Raw genomic sequence first — 18,564 nt, 5'->3', positions numbered from 1 at the left:
TATATATATATATATATATATATATATATATATATATATATATATATATATATATATATATATATATATATATATATATATATATATATATATATAACTTAATAAAATACTGTATAGGTGATTCAAATATATAATGCATCTCATACTTCATTGAAAGAAGAACATAAAAGATACTATAATATTTATTGATATTCCTTGATACATCATAACTGATTCTCGCAAAGCATATACGTTTAACGCCAAGCGTCCGAAGTGTCAACAATTTCATCGTAACTTGCTATATCAAAGTCTTCATCATCCCCATCTTCCCTAGAATTCGAGTTGGAATTTGAATACGCTTCTTCTAATTCACTGCCGTTATCCCTAGGGTGGTTTGTTGGTAACTCCTCCACTTCCTCTTCGGGATACTCCTCATTTGACCACCCCCTATCAAACCCAGTCCCATAGCCATACAGATCATAATGCGACCCCCAATTCCCTTTCTCATCTTCGCTAAAAATCTCTATATAAGTAGGTGGTTCCCGCTTAGGCTCCCTGTAATGGTCCGGTTTAAGTGACCCCGAAATTCATATAAAAATACAAATTTCGGTTCACTCTTTGGACTCCAGAGAAGGCTTTTCTCTAGGACCGTCAACGTTCAATCGATAAAGAAATATAGATAAACAGTGTAATACCCCAAATTTAGCGTGAAAAACGATTGATAGACTACTCATATCAACAAGGTGCATCTTCTTTTCTAGGGAGCCCATTTGCTAAGAACTCCACAGTTAAGCGTGCTTGATGGAGAGCAATCTTAGGATGGGTGACCTCCTGGGAAGTTTTCCCGGGTGCGCACGAGTGAGGCCAAAGTGCGCTGGAAAGACTTGTGTTGATTTGTGGGGCTAGTTTACAGTCTCCAAGATAGTCACCAGCGGTCCGAGGGGCCGAGGTGTTACAAAAACAGAAAACAGTACCAACGTGAAAGATAATAAGTCAGCGGAAGCTCTAACGTACAACTCGAGAGCCTAAAAGCCTCTAAACAAACTAATCGAAATAGCGGAAGCGAAAAGAAAACTACACTATCTCTTGTTACTTAAATACAGAGTTTCTTTCTACTCATAATCTAATACAAAAGATAATAACATAGTCTTAATTATTATGGGTTCTACGTCGAGATCTCACTCTAGACCCCACCTGCAATCAACCTACTAGTCGTCGTAAGACAACACACAGTAGGTTCCAAAGAAACAACCAATACACGTTAGAGACTTCATACAAATATCAATCAGGTTAAATAAAAGTAATATGTTCATCCTAGCATGCATAGGCTCTAATGCATTTATTATTAATTAATCCCAACTTGTAATGTTGCCCGTCCTGTTCGGGTTGTTCAAGTAAAAACCATTCATTATTAGATAATTCCAACTTGTAACGTTTCCCATCCTGTTCGGGTCGTTCAAGTATAAATCCAAATCATTTTGGAGGAATACACTTGGGAGAGCTAATCCCAAGGCAACCACCGACCTAAGATGTTGCCCGTCCTGTTCGGGTCGTCAAAGGATAAAGTATGCATACCCCCATGGTGACCGTAATGATCCAAAACTGCCATGGGAACAACAATTGTAATAATCCAAACCAGAACGTTAACCCTTTTGGGTAACATAACCAAACGTCAACCCCTTTGGGTGACAAACACATAAATTGTCAATGTTCAATTAATTCCTTTCAAATTATTTTAGTGTCTAATCCTTATGTGATTTACAAAGCCTTGATTAGAAATGAAACAACACTACTTTCACAACCACTTAAACAATATGGTCTAAGCGTGTACCTTTAAGCGCTACAAACAACAATATTCAACCATGACCGAAATTTCGCCCTCTTATGAATCGAGGTCCTAAATAACACACACACAAAACGATCACGTATTAGGAAGTGTTTACACATTTAATCCACTCCATACTCTAAAATATCACTAAGACTTGATAATTTTTAATTGTTTACATCCGACTTCGCCATTGCGTTCGGAACGCGTCAATTACCTTGGGTAGCAATTTTCATAATTTCTAACATCCAATTACTATTTTTAATTATTTTAAGAGTTTAACGAGTTTTAAACGTATCGGTACATAAAACAACGGAACACGACCAACGTTTCCGGATCGGCACCTTTAACGAGTTTTAAACGCATCGGTACATAAAACAACGGAACACGACCAACGTTTCCGGATCGGCACCTTTAACGAGACAGAACAGCTGCTGCTTGAATACATATATATATATATATATATATATATATATATATATATATATATATATATATATATATATATATATATATATATATACATATATATATTATATTATTATTATTATTTTATATATATACATTATCAACCCTTTTTAAATCTCATGACCAAAATAACTCTAGCAAGGTCACATTCACAAAATCTTTCAAGAGACTTGAAATTTCATAAATTACGATAACAAAACTAAATACTTAATTCTCTTAACAAATCAAATTTTGTAGAGAATTACAAAACCAAATCACCATTTTAAATCAAGACACATATATATAAATGTAACACAATCCTTCAAACAAATCAAATTTTGCTAAAGGATTATTAAATTTTGGATGATTATATTACTTAATCCATACCATTTACATTGCATCTAACAAATTGAAATTTTGTTAGAGAAAAGTAGACCATAAGAAATTTATTAAAATATCAATATAACTTTAAATACTTAATTCTTATAACAAATATAAATTTTGTTAAAGAATATTGATCATGAAGTTCCGTTTCTTAATCCTTTTAACAAATTATAGCTTATTAAATGATTATTAGAGAAAATTTTCGTATATAAAAGAAAAATATTCAATCTTCTTATAAGTCATAGGATATCATCATACATAAAATATATTGTATATAAAATCTACAATTTAACAATTCAATTAAACTTACCCTTAGATCACAAGATTGGATGGAACAATAAGAAAAAAAAAAATTTTCTTTTGAAGTGCCGAAACAAGAGGAAGCAATGAAGAAATTTTCTGAATTTTGTGAGCTCTTGAAACAATTGAAATGGCAATGAAATTCAAGGAGACTAAAGAATTAATAGATGATTTAAACAAGGATTATAATTGTGCCATAAACACAATTATGAGAGGAGTTACAAGACTCCTCCCATGCCATAAAACACACGGCCACTCTTCATTTTCCTTTTAATATTATTTTTTTTGTATTAATTAATTAAGTAATATTATATTATTGTTAAAACAGTAAGGAAACGTCACGCGATAACATCGTACGCGATAAAACTCGTTACCGTTAAAATTAAACTTACTTTATTTCTTATAATTAACTATGTAAAATAATATAATTTAATATTACTTATTTATTTTATTTTGTTATACTTTATTTTATTATATTTTATTTATTTTTAAACCCGATAAATTACGGGGTGTTACACTCCCACATTTCAATATCACTCTCTAACTGAACCTCAGTGTTCGCTAATGGATGATCAAGTAAGTTCTCCTCCTCCAATGGCTCCATAACTACATCAGGCTCATCCTGTATGTGGAGCTCGCTATCCTCCATTGGTTCCACCTCTTCATAGGGCTCCTCCGCTTCCATAACTTTTTCCTCTTCGGGGTCTTCTTCCTCCTTATCAGACTCCTCACCTTCTAAGGGTCCTTCTTGGTGTCTAACCCCACTAGGCTCCCCTCGTGTTAGTTCTACCTTTTTCCTAGATTCGGACAAATGATGCAACTTATTTAGGTCCAAATCTAAATCATAACATACCCTATCTGTTTTTGTTTTAACCATAAGCATCCTTTCCCTATAAACCCGGATATTTTAACCATCCCTTATTCTCCAAATATCATCATTAGAGACTTCTCTCCAGACAGTCTCTGGGTTAAACATCGGTATTTCCCTAGAGTCACTAGGGGTGTGTGGGTCCATATGAGCCTTTCCTTTATCCATATTCCTGAACATATACATATAAACGAAAAGAAAATCAAGAAAGAAAATTGATAACAGAGGACACCTAAAACACTATGTAGTTTTAACGGTCATATTCCAGCTATATCAATAAAATCACATCCAACAATTTTCACATTACATTTGACCATTCCCAGCTCTCTTTTCTAAGGTCAGATATTTCTTTACCTCCTAGGGAACGTTGGCTCTGATACCAATTGTAACGGCCCTGCGTAAGAGACCCGGAAAATCATATGAAAACATGATCCCAATTCACATAGCGGACACTAAAGAAACATCTTCTCTAGGATCGACAACGTCCCATCGATAAAGGAATATGATTAAACAGAAATAAAACATACGATGGTAGCAAACCTACGAAAAATCCTATCTTAAATCTCGAGATCCTATTGGCCTCTAAATAGAGTTAAGTAGAAATAACGAAACGAGAACGAAACCGAAATAAAATTTTGTTACATAATTGACATTGCTACTACTCATTAATTTATTACATAAGAAAACGTTGTCTTGATGATAACGGGTCCTAGGTTGAGTCCTTACTCCAGTCCCCACCTGCAATCAACCTACTAGTCGTCGTATGACAGCAAGTCGCAAGTCCCAAAGAACAATTCCAATACACGTCAGAGACTGCATACAATTGTCAAACAAGTTGAATATAAGCAATGTGTTCATCCTAGCATGCAAAGGCTCTAATACATTAATACTAGATAATCCCAACTCGTAAAGTAGCCCGTCCTGTTCTATTCATTCAAGTAATATTTTAATCCTTTTGGAGGAATACACTTCCAAGAGCTAATCCCAAGGTAACCACCGACCTAAGACGTTGCTCGTCCTGTACGGGTCGTCAGAGGTAAAGTATGCATACCCCCATGGTGACCGTAATGATCCAAAATTGCCATGGGAACAATAATGTAATAATCCAAACCTAAACGTTAACCCCTTTGGGTAACAAACACATAAATCCCCAACTTCCAAGTTAACTTCTTTCAAATTATTTGAGATGTCTAATCCTTTTGTGATTTACAATGCCTCAATTAAAAATGAAACAACACAACTTGCCCAACCACATAAACAGTATGGTCTAAGCGTGTACCTTTAAGCGCTGCAAACAAACGATGTTCAAGCACGACAAAAATTTCACCCTCTTATGAATCGAGGTCCTAAATAACACACACACAAAACAATCACGTATTAGAACGTGTTTACACATTTAATCCACTCCATACTACTAAGAAATTACTAAGACTTGATAATTTTAAATGTTTTCATCCAATTTCTGATAGTTCCAAACTTTAAATTTTAACTAGAAACTTAAATGGCCATTTCGAACAGTTTAGAAAATTCAAATGAAAAATCTGATTTCATCACTGCATCCGAACGCAACAATTACCTTGGGTACCAAATTTCATACGTTCTAACATCTAATTGCTCTTTTTAATTATTTTAAGCGTTTAATGAGTTTTTAACACATCGGGTACAAAAAACACAATTTCTCAAGCAAATCAAATTTTGCTAAAGGATTTATAAACTCTTGGATGACTACATTACTTGATCCATACCATTTAAATTTCTTCTAACAAATTCAAATTTAGTTAGAGTAATGTAGATCATAAAAGAAATTTATTTAAATATCAATATAAACTTAATTCTTATAACAAATTTAAACTTTGTTAGAGAAAATTATAAAAAAAAAAATACTCAATCCTCCTAAAGGTCATAGGATATCATCATACATAAAATATAATTCATCTTAGAAATCTTATATATATAATCTATAATTAACAATTCAACTAAACTTACCCCTTTGATCAAAAGATTGGATGGAACAACAAAATTTTTTCTTACTCACTTGAATTTGAAAGATGTGAGATTATGAGCCTAAAAGGGTCCTTAATACACAATTATAAGAGGAGTTACAAACTTCTTGCCTCCCTCAATCCACTTAATTGTGTCCTTAATACTCAATTATAAGAGGAGTTACACATTCCTTGCCTCCCTCACATAACCGGCCACCCCCTCCTAATTCCCTCTAATTAATTTTTTTTTATTTTTATTATTAATTATGTATTTATTCTTTTTATTTTATTATTATATATATCTTTTTAAAATTAAAAAAACACTATGTGATAACATCGTACGCGATAAAGCACGTTACCGTTTGTTACATTTTAACTCACTTTATTTCTTATACTTGTCTATGTAATAATGTAACGTAATAATAATAAAAATAATAATAATAATAATAATAATAATAATAATAATAATAATTATTATTATTATTATTATTATTTAGTTTCTTTATTTATATTGATAAACTTAAAACTCGGTAAAAAGTACGGGGTGTTACACAATAGCACACGAATAGAAGTATGTCGAACCACCGGTGAGAATATCTCCACAAAATCAACCCTTCCACCTGACTGAATCCCTTTGCAACTAGCCTAGCCTTAAAACGAACTTTCTCAGATTCAGATGACTCTTTTTTCTTCTTAAAAATCCACTTGCACCCTACAAGCTTCCTCCCTTTCGGTACCTTCACAAGTTCCTACACTCTGTTCTTGCAAAGAGACTGCATCTCTTCACCCATTGCACCAAGCCGTTGCGCCAACTCACTACAACTAATTGATTTTTTATGCATGGCAGGTTCATATGACTCTACATCATCAGCTACACTCAATGCATAACCTGTCAAATTCTCAACAAAGCAATTCCTTCCTTCCATCTCTTCAATCAACCTAACAGGCTTCTTGATAACTCATTTAGGTCGCTCAAGAATGGTGTAGATTGACTAGATGACCCCTGATGAGACTGCTCTACCTCTTCCCCAGAGTTAGGAGAATACGGAGCAACTTCAGGTTCAGGAGTACCCGTCACTGGAACCTCAACATCATCATCAATAAATTGCACTCGAGGTAAATCAGCAATGGATGACTGATGTACCTCAAGCACCCCATCCGTCTGTAGCAAGTTCTCCCCTTCTTTCCCCGAATCAGAAGACTCCGAGCTCTTCTTGGAATATATGGTGCTTTCATCAAAAGTAACATCCCTACTAAGAATGACCCGACACTCTGAATGTGAATAGATCCTTAATCCCTTCACACCATCACCGTACCCAAAAAAAACCCCATCTTGGCTCGTGGATCCAGCTTACCCTCACTAACATGATAATAATCAACACAACCAAAGATCTTTTAATTATAGAAACTAGACACCTTACCACTCCGGATCTCAAACGGGATTTTGAAGTCAATTCCCGAATGAGGACCCCTATTGATGATATAACAAGCTGTCATCACAACTTCACTCCAATACCTCCTCCCAAGCCCTGCATAAGAAAGCATGCATCGAACTCTCTCAAGTAGTGTCTGATTAACCCGGTCTACAACACCGTTCTGTTGTGGTGTCATCCTGATGGTATGATGCCGACCAATACCCTCATCTACACAGAACTGATTAAACTCCTCTTTGCAAAACTTTAGCCTATTGTTTGTACGTAGCTTCTTGATTTTCCTACCCTGTTGATTCTCCACCAAAGCTTTCTATTGCTTAAAAGCTTTGAAAGCCTCATCCTTTGACTTAAGTAACCTAAGCCATGTGTATCGGGACTTGTCATCAACAAATGACACAAAATAGCGGAAACCTCCCATACCTTCAACCCTAGATGGACCCCAGTAATCTGAATGAATATAATTGAGCATATCATCAGTAATGTGAGCACCCTTGCTGAACTTTGACCTGTGTTTCTTCCCAATCACACAATGCTTACAAAATTCAAGGTTGGCAACCTTAATCCTAGATAGTAGACCCCTCTTAGAAAATAGTTGCATCCCCTTCTCCCCCATATAACCAAGCCTCATGTGCCAAATATTGGTAATCTCATGGTGAGACACCCACGCGCAAACCGCAGAACTAGACAGTGTAACACCCTCAAAGACATAGAGGGGGTTCTTCTTGATACCCTTAAGTACCAACTCAGAAATGGACAACTTCTCATCCGAAAACACTCCATTATACCCCAAATCATCCAAGGTACCCAATGAAATCTATTTCTTTCCCAAAGCAGGGACATGTCGCACCCTAGTTAATTTCAACTTTCTCCCATCACTAGTCCTCAATCTCATGGACCCAATACCCGTAATCTTACATGGTGCATTATTACCTACAATAATCCTACCCCCATTTGTAAGACACATACGTATCAAACTAGTCTCGACGCAGCCTCATATGGAACGAACACCTCGAATATAGAACCCAATTATTAGAAAGATCCCCAAACTTAGCAGAACTCACTAATGCCAAGTCTTCCTCCGATTTATAGTTCTCCTTTGGTTTTTCCTCAACTATAGCAGCTTGGGACTTGCCCTTTCTCATTGGGCAGTCAACCCTAAAGTGACCTGGTTCTTTGTAGTAATAACAGGTCTTTTTCGCAGTCTTACAAGATCCCTCATTGTCGTTTCCAGCACCCGACTCAGTATTGTTGCCCTTGTTAAACCCCTTCTTCTTTTTAGACTTCTCTGACTTAAAAAAACAACCTACTGCCACTCTCCCTGTTATCACCTATAGCTTTCTGACGAAGTTCCCTAGTATGAAGTGCTGCTTTCACTTCTTTTAAGGTCAATGAGTTCTTACCAACAACAAAAGACTCAACAAAATTCTCATAGCTAGACGGTAGAGACACAAGTAAAATCAACGCAACATCCTCATCATCTATCTTAACATCTAAATTAAGCAAATCCAATAAAATAGAGTTAAGTTTCCCCAGATGTTCCCGTAGGGAGTACCTCAATACATTCGGAGGTTAAACAACTGCTGCTTCAGCAATAATTTGTTGGTCAGCGACTTTGTAACATTTGGGAAATTAATATTTTAAGACGAGTAAGTTTAAGAGAATTATCAGTGCGAGAATGATCTTAGATACACATGACATGAAACATTCTCAATTTAATTTCTTCCCTCTTTTCCTTTTCTTTTATTTTGATTAAAATACCCAAACCCTTTCTCCCTCTCTCACTTCGTTAAACCCTGAAACCAACCAACCTTCACCTTTGTTCATTCCTTTGAGACTTTGAATGCCACAAGCAAGATTCATTCTCAATTCTCGCCTTGATTTTCGCAAGCAAAACCTTCATCCTCTTCCTCTCGATTCAAAATCGTCTTTCCCTTTTCTTCCTCTCTGTGCAGCAGAATCGGGCAGCGGACCCAGACCTCACCGAAGCCACGAACACCACTTCTCACGGTGGTTCTACAATCCTAATCGGCGTTCCTCTTCTCGATGCTAGCATTGTATTCTCTGAAATTTGGTAAGGAAACAACCTTCATCTTTAATCCTTGTCTATTTTTCGAATATAGAACAAATTTATCTTCTTCCTCACTCTATGTGTTTCAATATCATTATAACCAATTCTTTTTCATTCTTGAAGATTCAAGACACATCAATTAGATTGAATTACTGATTTTTCGTGCGGAAACAAGCAGTTTCTACAAAATACAACCAACACTCAATAGTTGTTTCTTTCGGGGCAAACATCAATCCGAAAACCACTCCATTTTTCAAAGGCTCCTATTCCTTTAGGGTAGGGTAATAATCTCTATTCTTTTGTTATTTTGAAATCCTCCTGCAAGTTTTATAACATTGTGATTACACTTCTTTCCCTTGTATAATCTTTCATTTATGTGTTAAACCCTAAATGTTGTTGAATCTTGGAATGTATATGAGTTAGTTACATGAGTTATTAAATTGGAAATTCATGGAAAATGTGTTATTAGTGAGTTGTGTAATGATGAGAATTTAAGTGTGGGCTATGATTATAGTAGTCGAGTATTCGAATGATTTAGTTGTGGTTAGTTCAGTGTTCTTGAATGTAATATTAACCTTTTCAAATTATGTTAATGGTTAAATGTTGATTGATTGGTTGTTATTGAAGGTAGCTAGGGTTCGTGTAGAAATTGTTAGTTGAATGGATAGACTAGCTGAATCTTTCTTCTGGATAGTTTGTTAATCTTGTTTAGTTTCTTGGTTTTGAGTTTAGATGAACATGGAAGTGTTTGAATTGGAATATAAAGGAAATTGTGGAGACGTATAATCTTTACAAGAATATAAGCTAGACTAAAGCAAGGTTATTTATTTTGATGATATTGAGGGTTGGAGTTAGGACTTGCACAATCTCTGAAATGAGAAATATTAGAATAGAAGATGGAACTAAGATGCATTCTTAGGATGAGATGCAATGAGCTATATGAAACTAGTTGTGGTATCGTATGCTTTGTGGTGATGCTATATTTGTTATGCTTCAGGAGGCGACATTATCGAGGAGCCTTCTAGTGATCGCGGAGTACCGGACTTAGCTTCTTGAAACATTCTTTTTGGTGAGTAGTAGCAGTCCCTTAAAGGGTCTGTTCAGACTACATTCTTGAAAATAAATTTTTTATTAAAGCTCTTTTAAATTGGAAATTGTTGAGAAAAATGTTGTTGTGAATGTTTATGCTGATATTATGATATGGTCAATGGATCGGGCTGGCGAGCTGGTCATTGACGGAGTTGAGGAACATTGTTCACTGCTCCCTGTTTTGAAGCGAATTGTCATTGAGACATTGACTAGCTTCACCCGAGAGCGACATAGCCTTAGAGCTATGGGGCACCTCTCAAACTACACTCCCTGTGCCCACATAGATCTAGGGAACTGATGTTGCTTTTAAACCTATGATTTGAATTAATGTGTTTTGTTGTTTTGGATTGTTACTTCTCATTCAGTTTAATCTGACCCCCTGTTGTTTCCATCTTTTAGTTTGATCACAGATCGGAACCGGTCGGGAACGATGGGTTAGCAGTGTTAAATAGCGTTCCAAGGATGTATATTGAGCTGAGCACGTAGGAATTTGTAGTTTTACATTACGATTTTGGATAAATGTAAATATGATTTGGTTGTGTTGGTTATATCAAACTTGTAGAGATTTGTATGATTATCATGTGTTTTAGTTAGATGTTTGGTATGAGAATTAGCTGAGTTAGTTACGTTAAAGAGCAGGTGACCCCTTTGCTCAAGTTTTGGAAGTGTGATATAAGTTTGTTGGGAAACGAACCTAGTGATGACCCTGTTTACTCAGTCAACGGTAAGTCGGGTTGTTACAGATGGTATCAGAGCCAAACTGCGACCGTGGCTAATCCTAGGGTTAGTTCACCTAGCGGATATGCAATCTTGGGAGTAAGAAAAAACATAATTTGAGGATTTAGATGTTTAAGATAAGAGATAGGAACAGAAATGAATATGATTGTGGTATTAACCTAGGTGTTTGAGTTAGTCAGGTTTTCTTAGAAATGTAGGATGTGAGGTGTGAGGACTACGGGGTAAAAACGGGAAAACGTTCTTAACGATTGATCGTGACGGCAAGAATATTCAGTTCGACGATGCAACGTTAGAATTTGTTTTCTGATGATGCCAATGTCTTGTTGCTTATCACAGTTCCTTGTCGATTAACTCCCTACTTTTCCAATGGCTAGAGATATAGGTTTCTTGGCTTTATCTACTGTCCAAAAACCACCTACTTTTCCAACTTTTTTTTAATCCATTAACTACAATAATCCACTCAATGTACAATGCTTCTCTGTAACATGCTAGCATGTCCATGCTCGAGTCTTGAGGATTCAATGCACCCAAAACTACAACATTTTCAACTCACTTTTTTGTCTTATTTAATAGCTACAAATTAATATTTGCAACTCTATTAATGAGTGTAAATTAAATGGAAAAAGTGAGTAACAATAATTTGGAGTAAATGGCTTGAGAGAATAACAAAAAATACGCATAGATAAAAACAAGTGCAACTTCACATAAACAATCAAAGTAATTAACAAAATACTAAAGTGGCTTGAGTGTAATAGCCACTTTAGTCGTCATTATCATCATACCAAGTATAGTACTTCTATAATATATTTTGCTTATAATAATTATAATCAGTGTGTGAAAAATGTTAGATGATGACGGATTATATGATCATACTTTTTTCAAACATAATCATACCCTTTTCAAACGAGACAGATGGTCACTGGACTCACTATTACCTACTTTAACGCACATTTCAAATTGTTCAATTATCATGCAATCCCTTTCCCACATATTTTTTTTTCACTTTCCTTTCCAATTGACCCCCTTACTAGGAATCACTAATCTCCCTCACCCTCTCCCTCCTTTAATTCTCATTTTTCAGTCAGCATTTTCTCCACTCCACTCCACTCCACTCCACTCCACACTCCCTCAGTTCCAACATCTAAAAAATGACGACATCTTTCCACTCCATCACCCTTTCCACTCTCTTTCTCCTCCTCCTTTTCCTCCACCCTCTCTCTGCCACGCACCACAACAATCACCGCCGCATTCTCCACCACCCTTTCTTCCTCCCCACTTCCCCTTCTCCCTCTCCTTCTCTTTCCCCTTCTCCTCCTCTTCCCAAACACCCTTTCTCTGACTCTCTCCCCGCCTCCCCTCCAACAACGCCGTCAACCTCCGACTTCTCCGGCGAAAATCCCTTCTTTCCAACTTACCCAGCCTCCCCACCACCGCCTTCTCCGCCGTCAACCTCCGCACTCCCAACTTTCCCGGCCAACATCTCCTCCCTTGCTCTCCCTTCATCTTCTTCCTCTTCTCATACTCACTCCCCTCTTTCCTCCAAGCTCATCATCATTCTCATCCTTCTCTCTCTTCTCACTATCTCTCTCATTGTCTCCCTCTCTCTCCTTCTCCACCGTCGTCGTCGTCCCCATTCCAAACAACTCCCTCATTATCCTTCTTTAAAACCTCAATCTCCGCCGCTTTCTCCGCCTAAGGTTGTTCAAACCAAAACCCACCATCATGTTTCTCATAATAGCTCTGACTTTCTTTATGTCGGAAACACTCTTACTAATTCCCGCGATTTTCAGCCATTCACTGATGCTTCCATTGAATTACCTTCTACTAGCTCTGAAATCTACCTTAAACTTTGTGGGGATTCTCCTGAACTTCGCCCTCTTCCTCCCCTTCCTAAAATTTCTTCTTCCCATGTTAGCTTTGAGCAACAAGTTCAAACTACCCATGTTTATACAAATAAGAATGATGATGATGAGTTCTTCTCTCCCACTAGTTTTTCTAAGAAGGTTTCCTTTGAAGAAGATAATTATGGCTTAAACTGTTCACCTGCTAGGAGTTACAGTGATTTTCCTGCGTCTGATTCTGATGTTTCAGTTGAAATTCAGACACTCGCTGCTAGGACTCACCATTTTCCGACGAGTAGAAAAGTGGGTCCACCAGATCCACCACCACCACCTCCTCCTCCTATGGCGGGTGTGGGACCTCCTCCATTAGTTCCGCCTTCTGGTCCAGTGGTGTTCAAGAGTAGTGGGAATTTGGGGGAGAGAAGAAAGAGTGGAGAAAGAAAAAGTGGAGAAAGAAAGGAAGAAAATTTGAAGCCAAAATTGAAGGCATTGCATTGGGATAAAGTTAGAGCAAGTTCTGATAGAGTTATGGTGTGGGATCAGCTTAAACCCGGCTCCTTTCAGTAAGATTTTTACTCCATTTTTCTTACATTTTTCTCTCTTCCTTTAATTGCTTATTGTAATTAATTCGGCTATAATTGTTAGACAGTTTAATGTTATTAGGTTTTTTAATAAATTGATTCGGTGAGGTCCGACCCTAAATTCCCTTTTCTTTTATTCCCTATGAAAATATCGAGATATAAACATGTTTTTCATGTATATATAAAAGTTAAAATGTGAAGTTAAAAATATGCCATTTGGTATCTTTGTTGGATTTGTCTTTGATATATGCTTTTTGTAATTTGTTGTGAAATGTATTTTTATATATTTTGGCTGAAAGAAACAATTGTAACCAACAAATGAAATAATGAGGACTATTTATCCCAACTTTAAAAATTAACTCTATTTTAGTGTTGTATTCTTGTGACGACTATTGATTTGAGATTATATTTAGGTTAAGTTTGTGAATAAGTATTTTATTTTAAATTGTAGAATTCAGAAAATGATGACCGAAAAATTTGAGGATGACAACGGTTGTTTTCAACTTAAATCCAAATTTGAATTTTCTTTTAAATTATCCGACTAAATTTAAGTTAATTTTAGATTTTCAAATAAAAACACTGATACCAAATATAGCAATGGGGGCTTTTGGAGACTAATGAAACAAATCATATACAATTTAGGATTTTAACTTTAGGAAAGTTGCGTGACACCTAAAGTTGAAGTTATTATGAGTTGCTTTTAAAGTAGGATCAATTTAAAGCCATTTTGAAAGTTTACCTTGTCCATTAAGTTTTTCCTGTTCATTACTTGTAGTAAAAATTCAATTTTTTTGTTGGTTTGGGCATTTTATTGAATTAACCCATTAGCACCTTTAAATATTACTTAAAGTTGGTGTGAGAAAAACAATTCTCCTCAAAATCTAAGTTGTTTGGACTACCTGCCAGTCATTAGTAGGAATATTCTTTATTTTATGTAAAATAGTCCTATATACTGGATGGATTACTGGTGTAGTGAGTATTATATCATTGATACTTCTACCAGTAAATTGCCAATCTTTTCTTCATTCCAAGATATTGGAAATGGGTATAATTGCATCAGTTTATGGAATTGGTTATATTAAAAAAGCTTATGTCTGACTAGTTGTCAAATTAAGATGTTGAATTTTCTCTAGATTTGGCAAAATAAATTAGCTTTCTATTCCTTTTTCTTTGATGATTTTCAGACCTATTTTTGAACTTTTGGTGGCTTGGGGCGAGATTAAAATAGGAGCCCTTATTGCCCTTTCAAATATTATAAAGCAAATTAAAATTTTAATTTCAAATATGTAAGAGATGGAAGAGTTTCCATTTGTTTTGTGAAAGATGCGTATAAATCTTTCTCATTAATTTAATGTTCTTGTCAAACAATTAATTCCTTTGCCAATAATATCCCACTAGCACTCTTAATTCTTTTTATTTTTTTAAAATTTAAATTTGAACCTACCGAATTTTTGAAATATGAGGCCTCGGCCCTTTGCCCCACCCGCCCCTAGCCAGATTGGGGCTTGGGCCTGATGATTTTATGTGCAACTGACCCTAATCTTTTGGGAATAAGGCATTGACATTGTTGTTTTTGGTTAATGATTTTATCCTGGAAGTTTAAAGCTAAGAAACTCCAATTTGTGTATCGTAGATTGAACGAAGAAATGATAGAGACATTGTTTAAGGCAAACGGCCCTTCAAAAGATGGTCCTCGTCGATCAATAATCCCGTCAATGGATGAGGAGTATCGGATACTTGATCCGAAGAAATCTCAGAACATAGCCATTTTGTTGAAGGCTCTAAATGTGACAGAGCAAGAGGTTTGTGAAGCACTTTTAGAAGGTATATAGTAACTTGCTTCTACATTAGCTATGCCAATACTTGGTTTTTCTCATTGGGCTTAACAATATTATTATTGGGTTCATTGATTTGTCTTTATGCAAATTAAAATATGATGTTTGCTTACTTTAATCTATGCACATTGCTTTTTTGACTTGCCAAAGAAAACATATATCCCCACAATCAGGTAAAATCAACTTTTGTCTCTCTAATAGGATTAAATTATTATGACCACTTGTGTTTGTATAGGGTTTATTATGTCTTTTTCTTTTGTAAGTTGTAACCCATTCTATTGGTAGGGTTTTGAATAACAAAGTAAATAATTTTCAAGGTAGTATGATTTGTGAGTATATAGTATTCTTAAACTCTGAAGTCATGGTAAGCAATCATTGAAAGTTTATTTGATAAGAAACAAGAAATCCTTGCCAAGGGTATGAGATTCACTTTATTTTCAAAAATAGGGGCAAAAGAGGATTGAGGAAACAAGACCCTAAAATTAAAAAAAAAAATTACCGTGAATAATATTAACTTTTACTGATTTGCATACAATACAAACTTTTGATTAACCATTAATAATACCAGCTTAGGAGGTGTTTGCTTAGAATATATCAACTTTTGTTTATAGTACGTTAGTTGACCAAAAAGAAGGATAAATTGATGGTTAAATAAAAGTTGGTATTATTTGAGGAAAACACTCTCCTAAGTTGATATTATTCATGGTTAATCAAAAGTTGATATTACTGTAGGAAATTTGCAAAAGTTTGTATTATTTATGGTAATTTTCCTAAAAAATGGTTGAAGTTAGATTTGACTCGGGTGTTAGAGTCTAAGATCACACTCTTTCCGCTTTTTGCTTCCCAAATCACTAGTTTCCATTAATATGAACCACTCGGATGCGGTTGTGGTAGTTGTCATGTTCCCGGAATTACTTTTTTGTGGTTGGTGTGGATAGTTGTGGTTATTATGGCCTATATTGGGATCGTAGTAAATTCAAAAACAATGGTGCGACGTGATGATACGACCAATGATTTGCACAATGCTCGGACTGCGTCAAAATGTATATAATGTTTATACGTTTCATTTTTCAAAAACAGGTACTGCAGATGCCCTTGGGACAGAACTTCTCGAATGTTTACTAAAGATGGCTCCTACAAATGAGGAAGAAAGGAAACTGAGGGAGTATCGTGATGAATCACCTTTGAAGCTTGGTCCGGCAGAGAAATTCTTGAAGACAGTACTTGATCATGTACCTTTTGCGTTTAAAAGAGTAGATGCTATGCTTTATATCGCAACTTTCGAGTCTGAAGTTGAGTATCTAAGGAAGTCTTTTGAAACTTTAGAGGTAAGATTGTTGCGTGCAATGTTCCGGAAACTTTTTACTTTTCCTCTGTATCCCTGATTTTGGTCATTTGAAATTTTTTAACTAGATCTTCTATCTAATGATAGGCAGCGTGTGCTGAACTTAGAAACAGCAGGATGTTCTTGAAACTTCTAGAAGCGGTCCTAAAGACAGGAAACCGTATGAATGTAGGGACAAATCGTGGTGATGCTCAGGCTTTTAAGCTCGACACGCTCCTAAAGCTCATCGATGTTAAAGGAACTGATGGAAAGACCACACTTTTGCACTTTGTCGTGCAGGAGATCATTAAACTCGAGGGCTCTCGTGTATCCACCACCAAAAACAATTATCCGGCCGAGAGAACAAACGGTCAACCATCTTTGCACAACGACATCGAGTTGAGAAAGAGAGGCTTAGAAGTAGTTACCGGCTTAGGAGGGGAGCTGATGAATGTCAAGAAGGCAGCGGCTATGGATTCCAATTCCCTTAGTATGGATGTTACCAAGTTAGCTCGCGGAATTATAAAAGTCAGTGAAGTTCTGCAGCTTAACGAAATGTCTGGACTCGTCGAGACTAGCAAGAAATTTACGGAGTCTATGAATGGTTTCTTAAAGAAAGCCGAAGTGGAAATCGTAAAAATTCAATCTCATGAGAGTAATACTCTTTCCAGGGTAAAAGAGCTGACCGAGTATTTCCATGGTAATCTCGCCCAGGAAGAGGCTCGTCCGTTAAGAATTTTCATAGTGGTAAAAGATTTCCTTGGTGTTCTTGATCAAGTATGCAAGGAAGTCGCAAAAATAACCGAGAGGACGTTTATATGTTCGGCTCGTCCTATTCCGACATCGGTAAATCCACCACCACCGCCGCCGCCATTCCCAGAGTTTTACAGGACACAAGGAGATAGCTCCTCGGACAACGAAAGCATCTCGGAGAAGTAATTCTTTTTTGCTATGTCTTGATGAGATTGTCCACAATCTGTATGCTATCATATAAATATATAACTATATATATAAATATTAATATATAATTTGATGTATAGAAGTCGTTGCTGAAACCTTAGATTGTGCAAAACTTTGCACATTTTGTAAGAAATGGTTTTGGTATAGCTAATATTTTGTACCAAATGCATTTGATCCTGGGTATTTAGTAGCAACAACAGTAGGTATACTTAGAGTATTTGGGTAGGGACATTTTGGGTTGGCAATGGTGAATGTAGAGTCGGACCAAATGGGGCATAGGCCAAGCAGATGAGTTAATTTTCTGAAATTCATTTAATGGTGATGAGAATTTCTAGAGTTTCTTAACAGATTCAGAATGACTGGGGACTACCAAAACATGACATCCCGTGTATTTGTACGTATCAACAGAACATTACTTACAGCAACAACTCATATGAGGACCCACTTTATACTTTACTGTGAAAATTGTACGCTTGTTTTAATTAAGAAACTTAAAAGAGATTACAACCATCGAAAAATAAAGATTACAAGTTTAGAATAACCTATTATAAATACTATGAAAACATTAATTCTTACTTGAGACCGTCTCTATAGGAGACTACTCAATATGGACCGGTCTATTTTTCAAATTTAAATAAACAAATTTATTTAAACACAATTGGAAAGGTAATAAAAACAATTATGGTTCTTCTGATTTTTTTTTAAAATTAAGCTTTATCAATGGTGGAAAACGGTGATGTTGAAGAAAAAAACAATGGCTAATTTTTGGAGAAAGATAATAAAAGCAATCGTGGTTATAAATTCATATATTTGGGGATATAACTAAATATAATCTGTATTAAAACTTTGAATATTTGACATAGGTTAATATAGTCGGAAGTATAACATTGTGTAGTATGGGGTATATCAT

At 35.7% G+C, this 18,564-nt stretch overlaps 1 protein-coding gene across 1 annotated transcript; it reads left to right on the top strand.

Moving 5' to 3' along the window:
* The first annotated feature begins 12,008 nt into the window (after positions 1-12,008).
* LOC130806790 (formin-like protein 2) lies at positions 12,009-18,301 on the top strand. Its single transcript, XM_057671993.1, has 4 exons — positions 12,009-13,517; positions 15,169-15,359; positions 16,451-16,698; positions 16,803-18,301. The coding sequence occupies exons 1-4, from the start codon at positions 12,262-12,264 to the stop codon at positions 17,631-17,633; spliced, it is 2,526 nt and encodes an 841-aa protein (XP_057527976.1). The 5' UTR covers positions 12,009-12,261; the 3' UTR covers positions 17,634-18,301.
* The last annotated feature ends 263 nt before the right edge of the window (positions 18,302-18,564 follow it).

This window comes from Amaranthus tricolor, chromosome 1 (assembly GCF_026212465.1).
Source record: "Amaranthus tricolor cultivar Red isolate AtriRed21 chromosome 1, ASM2621246v1, whole genome shotgun sequence".
NCBI lineage: Eukaryota > Viridiplantae > Streptophyta > Magnoliopsida > Caryophyllales > Amaranthaceae > Amaranthus > Amaranthus tricolor.
The sequence above is the reverse complement of the archived record's forward strand: the minus strand, read 5'-3'. Positions and strand labels throughout refer to the sequence as shown.